Source organism: Coregonus clupeaformis, chromosome 14 (genome assembly GCF_020615455.1).
Source record: "Coregonus clupeaformis isolate EN_2021a chromosome 14, ASM2061545v1, whole genome shotgun sequence".
NCBI lineage: Eukaryota > Metazoa > Chordata > Actinopteri > Salmoniformes > Salmonidae > Coregonus > Coregonus clupeaformis.
This window is the reverse complement of record NC_059205.1, coordinates 36,046,191-36,068,831: the sequence shown is the minus strand read 5'-3', so window position 1 is coordinate 36,068,831 and position 22,641 is coordinate 36,046,191. Positions and strand designations below refer to the sequence as shown.

Here is a 22,641-nt window from a genome sequence, read left to right as displayed (position 1 = left end):
ATTTAAGTTATTATTTAAAGATCTTTGACTGGCAAACAGTCAAACAAAGCAGTTTGATATTACTGGATGCACTCAGTAATGATCCCACAGTTAAACTCTTTATACATTCAGACTTTTTTTTCTTCAGTTCTAAGCTTTTCTGTTACAAAATCATTCCATACAATTTTTAGAAAAAAGTGTATGATGTGTATAGAACCCAGATCTCCCGTGTAGACCTAACTGATGGAGAGGAATGCTGAGTGAACTCCGTCAGTTACAGAAGGCCTTCCAGAGGCTCCCTCCTGGTCAGCGGGGGGGAATAGAAAAACTGAAGTTTCAGTTCTCAGTGGGCTCGCTGCAGGCTGACACTTGCAGTGTCTGTCCAGATATCACTATGGCTTCTAACCATAGACTCGCTTCACCCGACCGTGACACAGGTTAAGTGGGGAGGTCACTGTGTTGGCCAAACACAATCAACAGTCCTAATGTGGGGATTAATTGGTTGTTTGGTGACTTGTTCCCTTCTCTTCCCCTCTCCCTCTCCTCCCCCACAGACGGATGTGATGCACCAGAATGTATTTGATTATATACATGTGGAGGAGCGGCAGGAGTTCAGAAGACAGCTCCACTGGGCCATGAACCCCGGGCACCAGGGGGCGTCCCTGGACCAGCACTCAGCCACAGTAACTGGTGTGTAGATAATTACCTCTGTCACTCTGAGGAGCAGCTAAACACTGCTGGAAAACCCCTCATCTTCACATGCAACTTGTCATTTAGATGAGTTTCCATTTATGACCATTTTGAAGAGGGACACAAGGGTTAGTATATTAGTTATTGCATAAAAGACACAGACAGAAAGAGAGGATACTGTATTTAATTTGTACTTTGCAATACTATCCTAAAACCTCTCACAGTAATATTGGTGGTTAGAAGACCAAAACAAATAGAATGGATTGTATTTATTACATAGGTTGTACTAACTGTGGCTGTCCTGTAGGTGATGACTTTGTGATGAGCAGTCTCTTTAACGCCCTGGAGCCTGACAGTGTTCCTCTAGAGCTCACCTCCTGCCTGACTCGCTGTTTCATCGCCCGGGTCCGATGTCTATTGGACAGCACCTCAGGCTTTCTGGTGAGTGAGTACCGCGGCTCGCACAAGTATCTGGCAATATCAACTCTTACCATCGTCATTGACCATGATGCTCAACACAGTATGAAGTCAGTTCTGGATTGTGGGAGTTATATTCAGTTATGTATGTGCACCTGCTCTTTGGGGGTCTAGGTAAGGTTACTGTTACTGTAAAGCACAGCTACATTAAAGATATCTGTTGATGTAAAAAGTGTTTTATAGATAACTTTGATTGATTGATTGATTGATGGATGTTTTGGCAGAGCATGCAGTTCCAGGGCAGCCTGAAGTTCCTGCAGGGCCAGAAGAAGAAGACAGAGTCCGGGGCGCTGCTGCCTCCCCAGCTGGCCCTGTTCTGTGTGGCCGTGCCCCTCATGATACCCTCAATCACAGAGCTGAAGATGAAGAACATGATGGCCAGGAGCAAGAACAAGGTCCCCATCATCACCACACCGGATAAGCACAGGTAAGCACTGTAGGAGTGGTGTGCATGGGGAGAGCTGATCAGTGAGCACTCTTCTTCAAATAATGTGTGTCTATATCATGTTTTAACTCAACTTTATAAAGGAGCCAGGCATGGACAACATTTAGTTTACTATCAATTTACAATTCAAGACACATGTTTATTACACCATCAATTTCAGAATCAAATCACTGTGTATGCTGAATTTGGTCAAATTAGTACTTCATACTGTACACAACTAGCAGATGATATAATGCATACATGACCATAGATATGTTTTCCTTAGCCATTTCCCCCAAATCATGGAATGATGTCTGTAATCTCTGTTTTATGTTCCCACAGTGACAAGAGGCATCGCTCCTCCAGAGGCTCATATGACAGCAGTGACTTACTGCTTCTGAATTGGTCCAGCAGCGCTACCAGAGACCCCTGCCACTACACCCCATTGACACCCCTCTCCAAAGACGGCATCAGGTACAAGAACGACAGCTACTACACCCAGGAGGAGCCCCTAAACTTCTGTCTGTCCTCCATGAGTGGTGGGCCCAAAGCTCAGAGCATGGATCATCCATGGGACATCCGCACAGGGTCCGCCATACGAAAGGGCCCCAGCGGCAGCTACACACCAGGCAGACAAGGCAAGTACAATCACCTGGGTAAGACTGGATCCTACAGGATGTCTCCAGGATATCACGCTAACAGACAGGATGCATCTCAGAACAAGCTGTACGGAGGCCTCCACAGCCCTGGGGTGGAGAGCTACTGCGAGGATGGCATGAAGACAGACAACAGGTACATGGGCGGCCATCTTGACTGTTATAACGACATGGTGTTGCCTGAGACGGCCATAAAAACAGAGCAGGACTCTGACTCTGAGAACGGTTGCAACATCTACGGCATGCCCCACAATGGAGCCTGGGTGGGGAACGAGAAGCGCTACATGGGCTACTCAGAAGAACCACAGGTGAAGTCAGAGGCTGACTACTATGAACAATACACCACCTGCCAAAAGAACAAGACCAGCATGAGCCCAATGCTCAACGGCCACCATAAATACTTATATACAGCGGTGAACAGGGCTCAGAAGGATCATAGGATACCTCACTCAGACCCTCTGTGTAGCAGTCAGGGAGAAAACTGTATGGACATCAGTGTATATGGGAATGATACTGTAGAGTATAAAGGCTACATGCAGCAAGACAACAAACTGAACTACGAGTTCAGGAATCACCTGGTCCACACTATAAAGAGGGAACCCATGGACTCGCCTCCTTGGTCTGACAGTGGCCATGACATTAGCCAAATACCCATGCAGAGAAATATGATTCCCAACTCTGCAATGAATGCTATTGTATACAAACCAAACCCATATATTTACATGCAATGAGCTCAAGGGACAATCTCAAAAAACATCTGGATTCCAACTTGCTTCTTTATTGTACTGATGCGTAAAATAGCAGGGTGGGTAGTTATTTACAGTGAGGGAAAAAAGTATTTGATCCCCTGATGATTTTGTACGTTTGCCCACTGACAAAGAATTGATCAGTCTACAATTTTAATGGTAGGTTTATTTAAGCAGTGAGAGACAGAATAACAAAAACAAATCCAGAAAAACGCATGTCAGAAATGTTATAAATTGATTTGCATTTTAATGAGGAAAATAAGTATTTGACCCCCTCTCAATCAGAAAGATTTCTGGCTCCCAGGTGTCTTTTATACAGGTAACGAGCTGAGTTTAGGAGCACACTCTTAAAGGGAGTGCTCCTAATCTAAGCTTGTTACCTGTATAAAAGACACATGTCCACAGAAGCAAACAATCAATCAGATTCCAAACTCTCCACCATGGCCAAGACCAAAGAGCTCTCCAAGGATGTCAGGGACAAGATTGTAGACCTACACAAGGCTGGAATGGGCTACAAGACCATCGCCAAGCAGCTTGGTAAGAAGGTGATGGTGATATTCGCAAATGGAAGAAACACAAAATAACTGTCAATCTCCCTTGGCCTGGGGCTCCATGCAAGATCTCACCTCGTGGAGTTGCAATGATCATGAGAACGGTGAGGAATCAGCCCAGAACTACACGTGAGGATCTTGTCAATGATCTCAAGGCAGTTGGGACCGTAGTCAACAAGAAAACAATTGGTAACACACTACGCTGTGAAGGACTGAAATCCTGCAGCGCCAGCAAGGTCCCCCTGCTCAAATAAGCATATATACAGGGCCGTCTGAAGTTTGCCAATGAACATCTGAATGATTCAGAGGAGAACTGGGTGAAAGTGTTGTGGTCAGATGAGACCAAAATCGAGCTCTTTGGCATCAACTCAACTCGCCGTGTTTGGAGGAGGAGGAATGCTGCCTATGACCCCAAGAACACCATCCCCACCGTCAAACATGGAGGTGGAAACATTATTATGCTTTGGGGGTGTTTCTCTGCTAAGGCGACAGGACAACTTCACCGCATCAAAGGGACGATGGACGGGGCCATGTACCGTCAAATCTTGGGTGAGAACCTCCTTCCCTCAGCCAGGGCATTGAAAATGGGTCGTGGATGGGTATTCCAGCATGACAATGACCCAAAACACACGGTCAAGGCAACAAAGGAGTGGCTCAAGAAGAAGCACATTAAGGTCCTGGAGTGGCCTAGCCAGTCTCCAGACCTTAATCCCATAGAAGATCTGTGGAGGGAACTGAAGGTTATAGTTGCCAAACATCAGCCTCGAAACCTTAATGACTTGGAGAAGATCTGCAAAGAGGAGTGGGACAAAATCCCTCCTGAGATGTGTGCAAACCTGGTGGCCAACTACAAGAAACGTCTGACCTCTGTGATTGCCAACAAGGCTTTTGCCACCAAGTACTAAGTCATGTTTTGCAGAGGGGTCAAATACTTATTTCCCTCATTAAAATGCAAATCAATTTATAACATTTTTGACATGCGTTTTTCTCTCACTGTTCAAATAAATCTACCATTAAAATTATAGACTGATCATGTCTTTGTCAGTGGGCAAACGTACAAAATCAGCAGGGGATCAAATACTTTTTTCCCTCACTGTATACTCAACTCAGGTAATCAACAGTGTTACCAAGCAGAAAGATATGGAAGCAATGGAGAGATGTTTTTATATGACATGAACAGAAGCATGACATGCAGAACATGCTGCAATTCACATGAGTTCTAGATTTGTTTTAAAACACATTTCATAACTTCTCGTTTTTAAACCAAGACATGTCATCCGTCATATCAAATTAACTGTATTTCTATTCAATGCATTTTACCGCAAAGGGAACAGAAAAGACATGCATTGATTAATTAAATGAAATTTATTTTGATTGATTATTCAGATTAACATAAAAATCCTGCTCATTTCTTTGCTTTGGTTTATAATGTGATTGATGCTTCAATGTCCATTGAGTCATTACCCTTTATGAATGAGATACTGTATCTTCATTGTTATTATTATTTGACAGGTTGAATTAATGTATTATTTTAACAGTGAGTTTGTCCGTTTTGTCTTATGAAACAGTGTTACAAATTGAAATTAAACAAAGCTTCACCTAACAGCCATTTACACACATTAATGTCTAAGATGCTCTCTGAACATAATAATGTAAACATGTATTACACAGAAATACTGTTCATTTAGGTTTGTGGTCCAATGTAATATTATTTATCAATGTTTGTAAAATTGTAGTACATTCAAAAGAAATGTTAGCAACTGTAGTTCTGCTTTATGAAGCCAGTTTGTTATTATATTTTGAAAAGGAAAAAATATTTGAAACTATGACATGTCCCCTTATGTATTCCATAGCTGCATGCAGCAGTCTCTACAGCATTATTTTATTCTGTTTGATTTTTTAAAAAGCTTTCCAAGCTCTTTCGCTTTCATTTGTCTTTCTTTAAAACTATTATGCTAATGTTTTTAATGGATTTCCTGACTTCTTTTTAACAACTGTTGGTAACGCTTTTTATTGTGAGTACTGTACACTGAACAGGAGAGAAACAACAGGTTTATAGCAATATATTGAACCAATGAATAAATAGAACAACCTGCTTGTTGCACTGTAGGATACATTTTACAGGCATACAAGTTTCAGATATCAATTGAATTCAATAGGCATCTAACATTATACTTTCTTGTTATTTAGCATAATAAAATCATAAAACAAGTGCAGATTATTATCTTATTTATTTGAACACTGAAAAGATTAATAAAATGCTGGATACAGGTCTCCATACAAAAAGAAAGCTATGATATTTATTAGGATTTGTCTTCAAATAAACACTATAAACGCCACAAACTGCGCATGTGCAGACCGTCAAATCAAAGCCACTCATTCGATATAAAGTTGTTTTTGACGAAAATGAAAACGTATCAGTTTGTCACTCACACGAGGTTGTAGTAATACCAAGTTCTACTTAAGACATTGTCTCGAATCTAGATTGTGCCTTTCGATTTTGAGAAAATTAACAACTAAGGAAGAATTGTTCACTTATCTTATTGACTTCTCATACCCCAAACCCCGGTCTGGTCTGTTTGCCAAGCGTTCCCGGAAGTCTCACGATGTTACGTCTCTGGGCTTAGAAACTCTGTGTCATAGCTAATGACTTGTATGTATAGAAAACAACGGGAACATAAAATAAAGTTGTGAGAAATTGCATACTCAAAAATCGCGCACACATGATGCTCTCAAGCGCGATGTGCTGTCAGCTGCTACTGGGGCGGCGCACGAGAACGGTCAACCAGGAACTGAACCAGGAGAAGCAGTCGATGGTGTTGTTGGAATTGATATGAGATAATTTGAACGACAGCTTACTTATTCAAACGTATTATTGGAGTTGGTAAGATATTGGATTTGTTAATTTTACATTTAAAATGAGTTTTGTATACGGGATAGCGTTGTGTTTACGGATTGGGCTGTGTGTGTGTCCTTCGCTCTCGCCGACCTCGGAAACGTTAGCTAGCTAGGCTGCTAGCTGTCATGCATACCATTAAAATGGGCTGCTTGCTAGCTAGTCAATATGGGAGAGACTATAAGCACACAGATTACGCTTAAACCGGCTAGCAAAAACCTAAAACTGACCCTTAACTTACCTTAACCAAACCCTTAACCCTGACCCTAACCAAATGTTTATACATTCTGAAATGAAAGATCGGTTTGGGCGTCAGCCGTGTCCTTTAGCCTTTTCCAGTCAATATAACGTTAGCTAGCTACTGTACTCCAGTAAAATGCATTTGAGGAGAGACATTTGACTTTGCTTGCCAGCTAGTAGTAGTAGTAGTAGTAGTAGTAGTAGTAGTAGCAAGCTAGATAACGTTATGCCAGCAAGTAGCGTTAGCCAAGGCAGCTAAACGTTAGCGAGTAGGCTAGCTAAACCCGATGCAATGCAATGGGCACTCACCTCACAGGCACTGTTAGTATTAATGGATTAATAACGCAATCGACCTGATACAGTGCCTTGCAACATTTTCGTCGTAATCACAACGTGTAACGTTCAGTTTTGTGACCATCTTGATCTTTGACAGACCCAGCTTGGCGGCGTTGTCATGGAGGAGACAAACAGGGAGGCTGTTGCTACCGCCGTGCAGAGGGTGGCAGGGATGCTGCAGCGCTCAGACCAGTTGGACAAAGTAGAGCAGTACCGCCGGCGAGAGGCCCGCAAGAAAGCTTCAGTAGAAGCCCGACTGAAGGTAGAAAATGATGATGATGCTAAGACGACATGAGATACATTCTGTAATTCCCTATTTTTCATAAAGCTTTAGTCAGAATGAGATCTGTATATGTATTGTAAATACATGGCTCAGGCCTGAAACACCTTACCTCTCCCCAGGCTGCCATCCAGTCCCAGTTGGACGGGGTCCGCACAGGGCTCAGTCAGCTCCATAATGCCCTGGGAGATGTCAAGGACATACAGAGCTCCCTGGCAGACGTCAGTAAGGACTGGAGGCAGAGTATTAACACTATTGAGAACCTGAAAGATGTGAAAGATGCCGTGGTCCAACACAGTCAGCTTGCCTCAGCTGTCGAGAATTTAAAGAATATCTTCTCAGGTACGCTGCACAACTACTACATGTACCTCAGAGATACCATTCAATTGGGAACTGTTATTGTTGTCTCGCTTTGCATTTGTGTGCATTGAATGTACTGTTACGAAGTATTAATGTACAGTCAGGTACATCATTATTGGCACCATGATAAAGATGAGCAAAAAATACTGTATCAAATAAAGAATACAAATTCTGAATTATATTGTATGCAAAGAAAAAGGTAAATTATATTATTTTATACTAATACAATTGCTTAGAGAAATAGATTCTGTTGAACAAGTAAAAAAACGATCTCAAAGATAGAGGTCAAAATTATTGGCACCCCTGTTTTCAATACTATAGCACCCTCCCCTTGTGAGGATAACAACCCTTTTTTTAAAGGTTTTATGAGGTTGGAGAACACGTTGGGAGGAGTATTCCTCCATAAAGAATCTTTCCAGATCCTTGATATCCTTCGTCTGCTCTTATGGACTGCCCTTGTCAATTCAAACCACAGGTTTTCACTGGGGTTCAAGTCCGGAGACTGAGATGGCCATTACAAAATGTAGATTTTTGTTGTCAATTAACCATTTATTTGTGGATTTTGATTAGTGCTTGGGGTTATTGTCTTGCTGGAAGATTCAGTTGCGGCCACGTGTCAGCCTCCTAGCAGAGGCAACCAGGTTTGGTACTGAGTAAAGTTCATGATGGCGTTGACCCCAGGACCAGTGGAAGCAAAATAGCCCCATAACATAAAAGATGCACCACCATATTTTACCGTAGGTATCAGGTACTTTACTGCATATGCTTCTGTTTTTCAACGCCAAACACTGACCATCTGACCATAGCATCGGTTTCAATCCAAGTGCCAATGCCGTTTACAAACTCCAGGTGGTGTTATGGTCAGATTACATGAAAATAGAGCTCTTTTGCATCGCACGCCAGTGGTGGGTTTGGCATAGAAAAACTGAATCATATGCAGAAGTAACTCATACCTACGGTTAACATTTGGTGGTGCATCATGAACTATACCAAGTACCAGGACATTTTAGCCCAAAACCTGGTTGCCTATGCCAGGAGGCTGACACTTCGTCGCAAGTGGATCTTCCAGCAAGACAACCCGAAGCACACATCAAAATCCACAAAGAAATGGTTAATTGGCCACAAAATCAACATTTTGCAATGGCCATCTCAGTCTCTGGACTTGAACCACTCTAATCTCATAAAACATTTTAGAAAAAGTCTGTGTCGTTATCCTCATGGGGAGGGTGCTGGAGTATTGAAAACGGGTGCCAATTATTTTGACCACTATCTTTTTTAGATGTTTTCATTGTTTGTTAAACTAAATCTATTTTTCTGAGCAATTGTATTAATATAAAATAATATAATTAGCACATTCTTTAGCGCATGCAATATAGCTCAGTATTATTTATTTTATACAGTCATTTTTTCTCATCTTTATCAAGGGTGCCAATTATTATCGACCTTGCTGTATATCATTCCCCTTCTGTGCAGTGCCTGAGATAGTGGCAGACACCCAGGTGCTGATTGAGCAGGCCGAGCTGCTGGAGGCCCACCGTAAACTCATGGATCTGGAGTGCTCGCGGGACGACCTCATGTATGAGCAGTACCGAATGGACAGCAAAAACACACACGACATGAACCTGATCCGCAACTATTTTGGCGCGGTGCAGGGCCTGTCTGATGACCTGGCCAAGCAGCTGTGGATGGTGCTGCAGCGTGCCATGGGCACAGTGCGCCGCGACCCCACCATGCTGGTTTCAGTGGTGCGCATCATCGAGCGTGAGGAGAAGATTGACCGGCGCATGCTGGACCGCATGAAGCAGTCGGGCTTTATCCCCCCGAGTCGGCCCAAGCGCTGGAAAGAGAAGATGTTTGAGGTGCTGGAGGGCACAGTCACCACGCGCATCGAGGGCAGCCAGTCGGTTACGCGCGAGGCAGACAAGATGTGGATGGTGAGGCTCCTGGAGATCACCAGGAAGTACGTGCTGGACGACCTGATTGTGGTGAAGAACCTGATGGTGCAGTGCTTCCCACCACACTACAACACCTTCGACAGGTTCTTTAAGCTGTACCACAATGCCGTGTCCATGCGGGTGCAGGAGCTGGCTGCAGAAGACCTGGAGGCCAACGAGATCGTGTCCCTCCTCACCTGGGTCCTCAACACATACAAAAGGTATCCTTTCTCAGCCCGTATTCACAAAAGTCTCAAAGTAGGAGGGCTGGTATAGGATCAGTTTTGTCTTTTAGATCATATTGAATAAGATTAGGCTATATGGACATGGAGAACCTAATCCTAGATCGGCTCTCCTACTTTGAGACACTTTTTGAATATAGGTCAGGCTCTGATCTGTCCTCTGTGGCTCATGTAGCATCAGTGGTAAATGGGCACCAGTCCAATCATAGCTCAGTGGAATATGCAGGAAGTGTAGTACATCATCTTTGTGCTGCTGAGCCTCAGTCACCTCTCTACCAGCTTAGACTGCTGAATATCTTTGAGAGAGAGAGATCACAATGTAAAGATGTTGGCCTATACCTACAGGGATAGTTCACCCAAATTACAAAAATCTAACTGTAAGCAGTTATGGACAAGGTATGACAGAAATCCATGCTTTGGTTTAGTTTACCTGACACTATTTACAAATGCTAACATTTTAGCATTTGTGGCACAAATCCCATTAAAGTCATGGTACCAATATAAGAATCTATAAGTAACTTTGCTGAGCTTTACATTTAATATTAGATACTTTCAGATGAAAAATGCTAATATTGGTACCATGACTTGAATGGGATCTGTGCCACAAATGCTAAAACATTAGCATTTGAAAACAGTGCCAGGGAAACTAAACCAAAGCATGGATTGCTTTCATACCTTATCAATAGACTGCTTACAGGAAACCAATATGTCATTTTGTAATTTGGGTGAACTATCCCTTTAACCTCTCCTCATTTGTGTGTGGAGTGTTTCTCAAAATCATTAAAATGATGTAGGAAGAACAGTGGCACGGAAATACTTTGGTACTCTCCATATATGGGAAGGACTTGTAAGCGCTGCAAAGAGCAATAAACTCAATATTTAAAGCTAAACAGTCCCTAGGCACGAGAGGGAGGGCATAGCATGCAATCTAAGCAAAACTGGTGTAGATAATCCAATGAATGCACATACTACTGCACATCGCGTGCACCGACAGTATTGAACGGAGAACTAGCCTCATATCCATTTCTGACACAAGCATCAGCCAGCAGCTACCATGGAAACCACAACCACTGATTGGATGAGGCTGTGTAATTATAGAATTATAGATCACTTATACTCACACTGATTTTCTGTGAATGAGTGTGTGTTTCTGAGTATGTGTGTGTTTACGTGTGACTGCTTGTGAGTAGCCTATGTTTATAGGTATCTGTGTGTATAATATGGATTCGGGCATTGCCGTGTGTGCAGGTGCGCGAGCATGCCATGGTGTGTAAGTCTCTCTATAGCTGTCTGTCTGTTACATTAAAATACATGGAATATATGAATTCCACAGACAGTACAGGCAGGGCTCTCTTGGCATGTTCTCACACCCCACTGTGTTTATCATTTCTAGTGTGGAGATGATGGGTCACCCAGAGCTGTTGACAGAGTATGACATCCACCTGATGGATCCTCTGCTGCCTCAGAAGGTGGTGGATGAGCTTCTCAGCAAATACGTCCAGACCTTCACTGTGAGTCCAGCCAACACACTCTATGATAGCAGCTACATACTCTATCTTGTCAGATATACAGATATACAACTCACTCTCTGCATCAGTAGACAAATGAAATGTGTCATGAATTATTAAAGACAAAGGTAACATGGCTCTGGCTGACTCTCTCTCACCCTTCCACAGTCCAACATCACTGGCTGGCTTCGCAAGGCTCTGGAGACAGACAAGAAGGACTGGTTTAAAGAGACTGAACCAGAGGCGGATCAAGACGGATACTACCAGACCACCCTCCCTGCCATCGTCTTCCAGGTATAACCAGTATTCCTCTCTGGCATCAGCCTGAATCTCTTTAACCCACTGGACTAAGTGGACTAGTTGCTACTACAGTACAGTTACTATACTAGACAATGTGTATATGACAAAAATAAATTGGGATCTGAGAATTACAGTGATTACTGTAAGTCTATTGGAAGGGGGGCCATCATCTGACATGTTTGTTTTTCTCTCCTCATCAGATGTTTGAGCAGAATCTCCAAGTGGCAGCTCAGATCGACGAGACCTTCAAAGAGGAGGTCCTGAAGCTCTGTTTAAAACAGATGAATTCATTCCTCATCAGGTAACATGGATTTCATAATGTTGTGTTTAATAATTGTTTAGTGATTAGTCGTTTACATTGATGGCAGTAAAGGTGTGTTACAGTGTATCAGGGATGGATTGCTATGTATATGACATCTACAATTGTCTTGTACTGCTGTTCAGGTACAGGGAAGAGGCGATCGCCTACAAGGAGGACCACTTGCGAGACCGGCAGCTCCCTCAGTGCTACGTCCAATACATGATCGCCATTATAAACAACTGTCATACATTCAAGTGAGTCCCATTGACATCTCCCTGTAAATATTAATGTCTTCTCTAACCTAATGCGGCTAATATATACCTGACCGTACCTCTGCCACTAGGGAGTCTATTAACAGTCTAAAGAGGAAATACTTAAAATCCACGGAGCCCACCCAGAATGATGCTGCCATAGAGAGGACCCTGAATGACGTGGCCAAAGATGGCTGCCAGTTTCTACTCGATGAAGTATTCCTGGATTTGGAGGTTAGAGCGAAGTGTTTGTGGACATATTTTAAGCTCTTTAGTTACTCTTATAGTCTAATATTTGACAGAATGTTGCCACGAACCCGGTTATGTTGTATCTGAGTGGTAATTTTGAGCTCCACAGCATCATCTCAGTGAGTTACTGACCCGGAAGTGGTTGACGGGGACCCATGCAGTGGACACAATCTGTGTGACCGTCGATGATTACTTCAACGACTTCGCCAAGATCAAGAAGCCTTTCAATACGGTACATGGAAAAATTTATCAAATCATATCAAATGAGAGGCTTGGACAATTGATTGATCTGGAGAAATCCACACAGAGAGCAGTTTTGCATGTACAAATTGATAGTGGTAATCCTGTGTATTTGACTGAGTATGTTGTATGTGATGTGTTTAGGAGATGACCAGCGAGGCCCATCGCAGGGTGGTGGTGGAGTATATCAAGGCTGTGATGCAGAAACGGATCACCTTCAAGAATGCAGATGAGAGGAGGGAGGGAGCAGATAGGATGATTAAAGAGGCTGAGCAGTTCAAGTTCCTCTTCAGGAAACTCACTGCTGTGAGTGTTTCTTTTCTTCTTCGTTTTTTTTTTTAGTCATTTAGCACACGCTCTTATCCGGAGCGACTTACAGGAGCAATTAGGGTTAAGTGCCTTGCTCAAGGGCACATCGATAGATTTTTCACCTAGTCGGCTCGGGGATTAGAACCAGCGACCTTTCGGTTACTGGCACAATGCTCTTAACCACTAAGCTACCTGCCTACATGCATCTTGATCTGGTCTTTCAGTAAATAGTTAGTCATAACTTCCTTAAGTCTTGATACTTACGATTAATTTTTCATTTTTGATGTAATGAAAACTGCTTTTCTCTGATAAGTCCATACACTGATACTGTTACTGATTTTTACAGTTAGTTTGTTTTGTCTCTATTCTGCTCCAGGGTGAGGAGACTGACCGGCTGTGTGATGCCATCGCTGCTATAGCTGAGGTGTTTAAACTCACAGACCCCACCCTGCTGTACCTGGAGGTCTCCACGCTGGTGTCCAAATACCCTGACATCAGGTCAGATCATACACCACTTAACACATAGGCTACACAGTAAATGAATGTTAGTGGGGTATCAAGGTTTTCAATACAATAACTTTGGCTGTAGGAGAAGTTACTTCAGATGTACACTGCTCAAAAAAATTAAGGGAACACTAAAATAACACATCCTAGATCTGAATGAATGAAATAATTGTATTAAATACTTTTTTCTTTACATAGTTGAATGTGCTGACAACAAAATCACACAAAAATTATCAATGGAAATCAAATGTATCAACCCATGGAGGTCTGGATTTGGAGTCACCCTCAAAATTAAAGTGGAAAACCACACTACAGGCTGATCCAACTTTGATGTAATGTCCTTAAAACAAGTCAAAATGAGGCTCAGTAGTGTGTGTGGCCTCCACGTGCCTGTATGACCTCCCTACAACGCCTGGGCATGCTCCTGATGAGGTGGCGGATGGTCTCCTGAGGGATCTCCTCCCAGACCTGGACTAAAGCATCCGCCAACTCCTGGACAGTCTGTGGTGCAACGTGGCATTGGTGGATGGAGCGAGACATGATGTCCCAGATGTGCTCAATTGGATTCAGGTCTGGGGAGCAGGCGGGCCAGTCCATAGCATCAATGCCTTCCTCTTGCAGGAACTGCTGACACACTCCAGCCACATGAGGTCTAGCATTGTCTTGCATTAGGAGGAACCCAGGGCCAACCGCACCAGCATATGGTCTCACAAGGGGTCTGAGGATCTCATCTCGGGTACCTAATGGCAGTCAGGCTACCTCTGGCGGCGCATGGAGGGCTGTGCGGTCCCCCAAAGAAATGCCACCCCACACCATGACTGACCCACCGCCAAACCGGTCATGCTGGAGGATGTTGCAGGCAGCAGAACGTTCTCCACGGGCGTCTCCAGACTCTGTCACGTCTGTCACGTGCTCAGTGTGAACCTGCTTTCATCTGTGAAGAGCACAGGGCGCCAGTGGCGAATTTTCCAATCTTGGTGTTCTCTGGCAAATGCCAAACGTCCTGCACGGTGTTGGGCTGTAAGCACAACCCCCACCTGTGGACGTCGGGCCCTCATACCACCCTCATGGAGTCTGTTTCTGACCGTTTGAGCAGACAGATGCACATTTGTGGCCTGCTGGAGGTCATTTTGCAGGGCTCTGGCAGTGCTCCTCCTGCTCCTCCTTGCACAAAGGCGGAGGTAGCAGTCCTGCTGCTGGGTTGTTGCCCTCCTACGGCCTCCTCCACGTCTCCTGATGTACTGGCCTGTCTCCTGGTAGCGGCTCCATGCTCTGGACACTACGCTGACAGACACAGCAAACCTTCTTGCCACAGCTCGCATTGATGTGCCATCCTGGATGAGCTGCACTACCTGAGCCACTTGTGTGGGTTGTAGACTCCGTCTCATGCTACCACTAGAGTGGAAGCACCGCCAGCATTCAAAAGTGACCAAAACATCAGCAAGGAAGCATAGGAACTGAGAAGTGGTCTGTGGTCACCACCTGCAAAACCAGTCCTTTATTGGGGGTGTCTTGCTAATTGCCTATAATTTCCACCTATTGTCTATTCCATTTGCACAACAGCATGTGAAATGTATTGTCAATCAGTGTTGCTTCCTAAGTGGACAGTTTGATTTCACAGAAGTGTGATTGACTTGGAGTTACATTGTGTTGTTTAAGTGTTCCCTTTATTTTTTTGAGCAGTGTATAAGATACACTACATAACCAAAAGTATGTGGACACCTGCTCGTCGAACATCTCATTCCAAAATCATGGACATTAATATGGTGTTGGACCACCCTGTGCTGCTATAACAGCCTCCACTCTTCTGGGAAGGCTTTCCACTAGATGTTGGAACATTGCTGCGTGGACTTGCTTCCATTCAGCCACAAGCATTAGTGAGATCGGCAATGATGTTGGGCGATTAGGCCTGGCTCGCAGTCGGTGTTCCAATTCATCCCAAAGGTGTTCGATGGGGTTGAGGTCAGGGCTCTGTGCATGCCAGTCAAGTTCTTCCACACCGATCTCGACCAACTATTTCTGTATGGACCTCGCTTTGTGCACGGGGGCATTGTGTCATGCTGAAACAAGAAATGTCCTTCCCAAACTGTTGCCACAAAGTTTGAAGCACATAATCGCCTAGAATGTCATTGTATGTCATTTCCCTTCACTGGAACTAAGGGGCCTAGCCCGAACCATGAAAAACAGCCCCAGACCATTATTCCTCCTCCACCAAACTTTACAGTTGGCACTATGCATTGGGGCAAGTAGCGTTCTCCTGGTATCCGCCAAACCCAGATTTGTCCGTCAGACTGCCAGATGGTGAAGCGTGATTCATCACTCCAGAGAATGCATTTCCACTGCTCCAGAGTCCAATGGCAGCGAGCTTTACACCACTCCAGCCGACGCTTGGCATTGCGCATTGTGATCTTAGGCTTGTGTGTGGCTGCTCGGCCATGGAAACTGATTTCATGAAGCTTCCGATGACCAGTTCTTGTACTGACGTTGATCCCAGAGGCAGTTTGGATCTCGGTAGTGAGTGTTGCAACCGAGGACAGACCATTTTTTTAGCGCTCAGCGGTCCTGTTCTGTGACCTTGTGTGGCCTACCACTTCACGGCTGAGCCGTTGCTCCTAGACGTTTCCATTTCACAATAACAACACTTACAGTTGACCGGAGCAGCTCTAGCAGGGCAGAAATTTGACAAACTGTCTTGTTGGGAAGGTGGCATCCTATGACGGTGCCACGTTGAAAGTCACTGAGCTCTTCAGTAAGGCTCAATTTTATATTATGATGGCTATTGTTTTTACCATTGTAGTCTTAATTGATTGCCCTTAAGATTGTCCTTCAGTAAAAAGGTGTCTGATTGTGTCTGTCCTCTGTTGTCCCCATAGGGAGGAGCACATCGTGGCCATACTAGCGGTGAGAGGGGACGCTAGCCGAGAAATGAAGCAGATGATCATTGAGACGCTGAACCAGAACAAGCCTTCCTACGCCGGCAACACCCAGCACATCTTCAAGGACATCACTGTCCCCACCGTGACCATGACCTCCATGTCCTCCTCTATGGCCGCCACTGCCAACAAACTGCTGAAATAAATAACTAGATTCTGGAGAGAGATGGAGACACACCTGGGTCGTATTCATTAATGCACAAAATGATTTGCAACGGGGGGGGGGACCGAGTTTGGGAAACCCTGCCTTATTGGACAAGTTTGGATAGTCACTCCCTGTTTGTCTTTTTTATATATTGTTTAGTGCCTAGTGATTATGACCCTGGCTCACAAGTGCACAAAAAAAAAAACATACTGCAACAAATCATGATTTTTCTTTTCTTTTGCACTTTTGAAAAAGATTCCACAGACCTCCGATGAAAGGCTTGGACTGTAGTCCTTGAGGATCTGTAAGCGTATGATACTTGATGAAAGAACCGTCAAACACAACCAAGCGGTTTTGTTACTGAAATGAGACCTTGCTCACACCACCCACCCCTCCATGCTTGCTATACAATGAACAGTTTGAAATTGTTTCAGTAAGAAACTCTTTTCAGTGTGTGATGCCGAATGTCTGTCAGAAAATCTATTAAAGAAACCCTTTCCCCTGTCAGTCTGTACATCTGTTTTCCTCATTTACTCTGCTGTCAGGGAGAGGTGTTGACACGCTGAAACAAGCCAAACTACTGCACAGTGCACCCACACTCACATGGAATCATTTAATTGGTTGGCTCATTTGATGGTTGCTGTGAAAAAGCTCCAGTTAAGCCATTACTTTGCAGAAGCCCCTGTCAGCTTACTGCATCCTTCATCATCTCCCTCTGTCTGTGTGTGACTCCACTGCAGCATGCTGCCTCTTGACTTAAAGCAATGATACTCCGCTCTCCCTACCTCTGTAATACCTCTAAATGTTTAATCTGGCTGCACGCTAGCTGTTATGTGACTAGTCGAGCAGTGGAAGGGGTAGGAAGTCACCAACAGCTAGAGGGGACAGTTATCACCCTGGGTAGGGTAGCACAGCCCAATGGAAGGAGAGGCAGAGGGGGAACCACTGTAGGGGAGGGGTGGGGCCAGCATTCCCGTGATGATAGTAATCCCTTTTCCAGGACGTTGCGTGACCATTCATAATTGTTATGGGCATTCTACCATTGGCTCTCTGCGACCTTAGAAACACCCACTCCAAGCTGTGATTGGTGTTAGTTTTGAAACGGGGTAGCCCTGTGATATTGATATTTAATTGTAATTTGTATACTTTCATCAGAGTTAAGAAATTAGGTTGTCCCAAACTGAACATTACATTTAAATTTGTAGGAGTAGGTATGATGGGGGTACTAAACATGTCTTTCCAAGTTTTCCATATGCTTCAGTGTGGTCCAATGAGAGGGCTGCATTTGCCATGCTGTGACTGAAAACAAGGCCATGCAGGGCTGCAGCTGACTGGAGCACGCAAGCCTGTGCTCTTGCATGGCACACACACATCAGCAGCTCAAAACCCTGGATTACACACACCCTGCGGGGCCTAGGCACTGGGCTCAAACGAGACTTCTAGCAGCTCCATCACAGAATCATCAGACACTTAACAACTGATCCTCCACTCCTCCTGGTCTTACACACTCAGCTCCAATGGCTGGCTACTAAAGCCTTGCTTTGACTTTGGAGTATTCCAAGAAAACCTCCTAGTGCTAACAGTGTACTGTCTGTGTTCAACAGGATTTCACTGAAGCCAGGATTTACAGTTTTGTAACACAACACCACATATGGCTCAGGTTTTGAGGGAGTGTGCAATTGGCATGCTGACTGCAGGAATGCCCACCAGAGCTGTTGCCAGATAATTAAATGTTAATTTCTCTACCATAAGCCGCCTCCAACTTATTTTTAGAGAATTTGGCAGTACGTCCAACGGGCCTCACAACCGCAGACCACGCATAACCATGCCAGCCCAGGACCTCCACATTCGGCTTCTTCACCTGCGGGATCATCCGAGACCAGCCACCCGGACAGCTGATTGAACTATATGTTTGCACAACTGAAGAATTTCTGCACAAACTGTCAGAAACCGTCTCAAGGAAGCTCATCTGTGTGCTCGTCGTCCTCACCAGGGTCTTGACCTGACTGCAGTTTGGCGTCGGAACCGACTTCAGTGGGCAAATGCTCACTTTCAGTGGCCACTGGCACGCTGTAGAAGTGTGCTCTTCACGGATGAATCCCGGTTTCAACTGTACTGGGCAGATGGCAGACAGTGTGAATGGTGTCGTGTAGGCGAGCGATTTGCTAATGTCAGCTTTGTGAACAGAGTGCCCCATGGTGGTGTTGGCGTTATGGTATGAGTAGGCATAAGCTACAGACAAAGAACACAATTGCATTTAATCGATGGCAGTTTGAATGCACAGAGATACCACGATGAGATCCTGAGGCCCATTGTTGTGCCATTCATCTGCCACCATCACCTCTTGTTTCAGCATGATAATGCACAGCCTCATGTCGCAAGGATCTGTACACAATTCCTGGAAGCTAAACATTTCCCAGTTCTTCCATGGCCTGCATACTCACCAGACGTCACCCATTGAGCATGTTTGGAATGCTCTGGATTTACGTGTACGACAGCGTGTTCCAGTTCCCGCCAACATCCAGCAACTTTGCACAGGCATCGAAGAGGAGTGGGACAACATTCCACAGGCCACAATCAACAGCCTGATCAACTCTATGCAAAGGAGATGTGTCGAGCTGCATGAGGCAAATGGTGGTCACATTTCAATTGACTGATTTCCTTATATGAACTGTTTCTTAGTAACATTTTTGAAATTGTTGAACGTTGCGTTTATATTTTTATTCAGTGTAGATTAACTCAAGTCACAGAGGAAACATGCTCAATGCATTTGGTATGTACATTTTCAATGGGTGGCACGTTGATTCCCTTTTCTGATTATCTAATTGTTGCAAATGTAGTGAAAGAGGTAATAGGCCTACATCTAGAGGTCTCTGGTTTACACATTTTACTATGCTCCATAAACCTGCACAGAATACTGAATATATGGGATTGTGGGTAACACTTTACTTGACACCCAACATCATAACACGTTATGGACACACAACAGCTGACATAACCTGTCATAATATGGTCATAACACTGTCATGACACGTATATTTAGACATGTGACATATATTACATTATTTTATGGCTGGTTATGACACCTACATAAGAATGTCAAAACCCACAAAACCTACCACACAAGGCAAAACATTCCATTACACCATAGCCTACTTGTCAACAGTATTATTATATAACATTTTCTGAAATTGATCATATTAAATTATCATTGTAAATGCACACAAATTGATGTCAGACATTCACCTACCCCAATGCTCTGTTGCTGATGACTGGGATGAATGCAGGAACAGATTTCAGGAGCAGGACAAGACACCCTCTTTGTGACTGATGACTGACATTAGGGCATGTGCTGTATGTGATAGGCCTATCTGGCTTATATGATTATGATGGTCATAATGCTTCTTGACAGTGTCAAAGTGCATTTTCTTAGTCCAAGTAAAGTGACACAGGATGGTCATAATGCTTCATCACAGTGTCATAGTGTATTTTCTGTAAGTTACTTAAAATATGAAAGACAACATGCCTGTAAAGAATTCATTACAACAACAAAGGACTTAAGAAACAAACTTTGAAATGAAAGGAAACTTCCTGGCAGGGAAAAAACACGTTTGAATAAATGTGGGATTTGACACTTATGTAGGTGTCATAACCAGCCATAAAATAACCCAATATATTTCACAACAGGTGTAAATATGGGTCATGACAGTGTTATGACCATTTTATGACAAGTTATGTCAGCTGTTATGACATGGTTATGTACCTGTCATAACGCGTTGACGCTGTGTCAAGTGTTACCAGATTGTGTTCCAAGATTAAACCAGATTTCTTCCTCTAGACATTGACTATTTGATATAATGTAGTTCTATGCAGTGTTGAAATACAGTCAACCAATTTTGTTTATTTTTTTGTACTTATTCAAAGACAACTCTGTCTGATCATCCGCAGAAAACAGTAGTATTCTATTATTTTCAACCTGGACTCAATACCCTAAATACTCCCTCCTGTATGAAATAGTATTCTCATCAACCACAAGTTCTTCCACGTACGACATTGAGACCTACACTTGACATACACTGCCACCTTCTGGCGGTTGAGGAATTGATCTGACCCTGAAAAGTGAAAAACAATAATGGTACAATATTGTACAATTGTAAATAGTCATTTAATGCTGAGATCCGCTAAAAGGTGAAACGGTGACACTTGTAGCCCCAGGTGCATTTGTTATTGTTTTTTGTTTATCAAACGGTGGAGATGAGCATCCTGCGTTGTGTTAAAAAAAAAAAAGTTGTAGTACATACTCTGCTGTTCTCTCGCGCAGACAATGATGTCCAAGGATTTTTTTTTAAAAGTGTTCGTTGTTTGAGAATTAACGTATTTGTTGTTGTCGCAAACGGACGTGGCAGTTTCCCCGCTACGGATTCCAACTTTAATAATGGTGAAAACATTGTTCAATGGAAATAACAGAGAGAAGACCTTAGATATTCAATATCTATTGGATAAAAAAAAATATTCATAGAATAATAAACCATTTAGAATGTATTTCGCTTTCTGATATAGTATGGGGGTCCATGTTAAAATATACAAAATATAAACTTGTTGGTTGTTTTTTCATTGATTGCTACCAACTTCACTGAAAAAGTCTGTTTGCTTAATTTTGCACAGGAAGTAACTATTGTATAATTACATATTTCTGTAGCTACATTAACATTTATATAATCAAGAGTAATTGCACCAGAGTTAACACTACCTCAACCTACAGCACTGCATCTTTAACATACAAGTTCAACAAATACATCAGACAGGCTTGATAGTTCATGTTTTTTTTTCTCTTTCAATTTTAATTTGAAACATCAAAATAAAGATATTAATCCAAATAAAGTCAACAACTAGGCCTCTTAAATCCAATACAAAACGTTTAAAACTTTTAAAAAACAGTTTCCGAAAAGCTGCTTACAGATAAACAACAGATGATACGTTCCACTTTATAAAACGTTCCACTTTACCTGTGTGTCTATTTCAGATAGCTTACACATTGTTTGCCTGTGTGTTGGTACGCTGTAAAACACAAAACAATCCACCTCAACAGCGGACAGTGAAAGAGAAAAGTGGGTTTCAATCCCACCCACAGGCGATTGTCTTTTACAACAGTGAGTGTTTCACCTTTTTTCTAATACAGAAGTTTTCATCTGGGTACAGTGTGTGTAGTTAGCCCCTTACAGTTGTGCACAAATATACAACTACATGCATAATACAATATCATCGCTTAATGAGAAAGGAGGAATAAGGCACATAAAGTTCTGGCAACAAAGAGCTTGACTCAAGCCTACACAAACGGGCAGGAGCCAAACGTTCAACAGCTTCAACAGGTACAGTACATGCATGGCGGTAGGACAAGGGATAGTGATTCTGTAGCCCAATCCAAAATCCACCACCAGCCCCTACAACTTATGCACTTGTGCAGATCAGAAAGGATTGTATAGGTGAGAGCAATATGGCAAGAATTCCAACGATCTTATCAGAAGGCAAGCTCAGGTGAAGGTTTTACCATTGATTACATCTATCCAATTCTTTCAGATCTACTGAAGTGCCTAGGGGTTGATTTTGGATTGACCCAAGTACCTAGGGGGTAGGTGTGGGGGGTTGATTTGGGACTCAGTAAATCACCTCCTAGAGGAGAGAGGCTCAGGGGATACATTAACCACAAGAGTCCTCTCATTGCCTGAGAGCATTGGGGACATGACTCACATACAGACACAAACATAGACATACACACACACAGACCTGCAAGGATTAGTGCGATTTTGCCCCCAGGAGACAATGAAAACAAAACAACAGCAGCATTAAAGGGATACTTCGGGATTTTGGCAATGAGGCCCTTTATCTACTTCTCCGGAGTCAGATGAACTCTTGGATACCATTGTTATGTTAAGAGGTAGTTTCGCGAGCCAATGCTAACTAGCGTTAGCACAATGACAAAGTCTATGGTATCTGCTAGCATATACCATAGACTTCTAGTCATTGCTCTAACGCTAGTTAGCAATTGCGCTAGCGCTAGTTAGCAGCGTCCTTCAAACTGCACGCAGAGAC

At 43.4% G+C, this 22,641-nt stretch overlaps 2 protein-coding genes across 2 annotated transcripts in view; both read left to right on the top strand.

Annotated features, from left to right (window-relative positions):
- Positions 1 to 2,957, top strand: part of LOC121581311 (aryl hydrocarbon receptor repressor-like) — a 53,599-nt gene extending 50,642 nt beyond the window's left edge. Inside the window, exons 5-8 of the mRNA XM_041896845.1 lie at positions 534 to 669; positions 977 to 1,110; positions 1,371 to 1,573; positions 1,913 to 2,957. Coding sequence (XP_041752779.1) covers positions 534 to 669; positions 977 to 1,110; positions 1,371 to 1,573; positions 1,913 to 2,957 — 1,518 coding nt within the window. The remainder of the gene's footprint in view (positions 1 to 533; positions 670 to 976; positions 1,111 to 1,370; positions 1,574 to 1,912) is intronic.
- A 3,172-nt stretch (positions 2,958 to 6,129) lies between these two features.
- Positions 6,130 to 17,058, top strand: LOC121580963 (exocyst complex component 3-like). Its single transcript, XM_041896200.2, has 13 exons — positions 6,130 to 6,407; positions 7,093 to 7,257; positions 7,398 to 7,617; positions 9,109 to 9,790; positions 11,205 to 11,322; positions 11,488 to 11,613; positions 11,820 to 11,920; positions 12,064 to 12,174; positions 12,264 to 12,405; positions 12,530 to 12,652; positions 12,805 to 12,966; positions 13,346 to 13,467; positions 16,347 to 17,058. Exons 2-13 carry the CDS (start codon positions 7,114 to 7,116, stop codon positions 16,549 to 16,551), a joined length of 2,256 nt encoding a protein of 751 aa, XP_041752134.2. The 5' UTR covers positions 6,130 to 6,407; positions 7,093 to 7,113; the 3' UTR covers positions 16,552 to 17,058.
- The last annotated feature ends 5,583 nt before the right edge of the window (positions 17,059 to 22,641 follow it).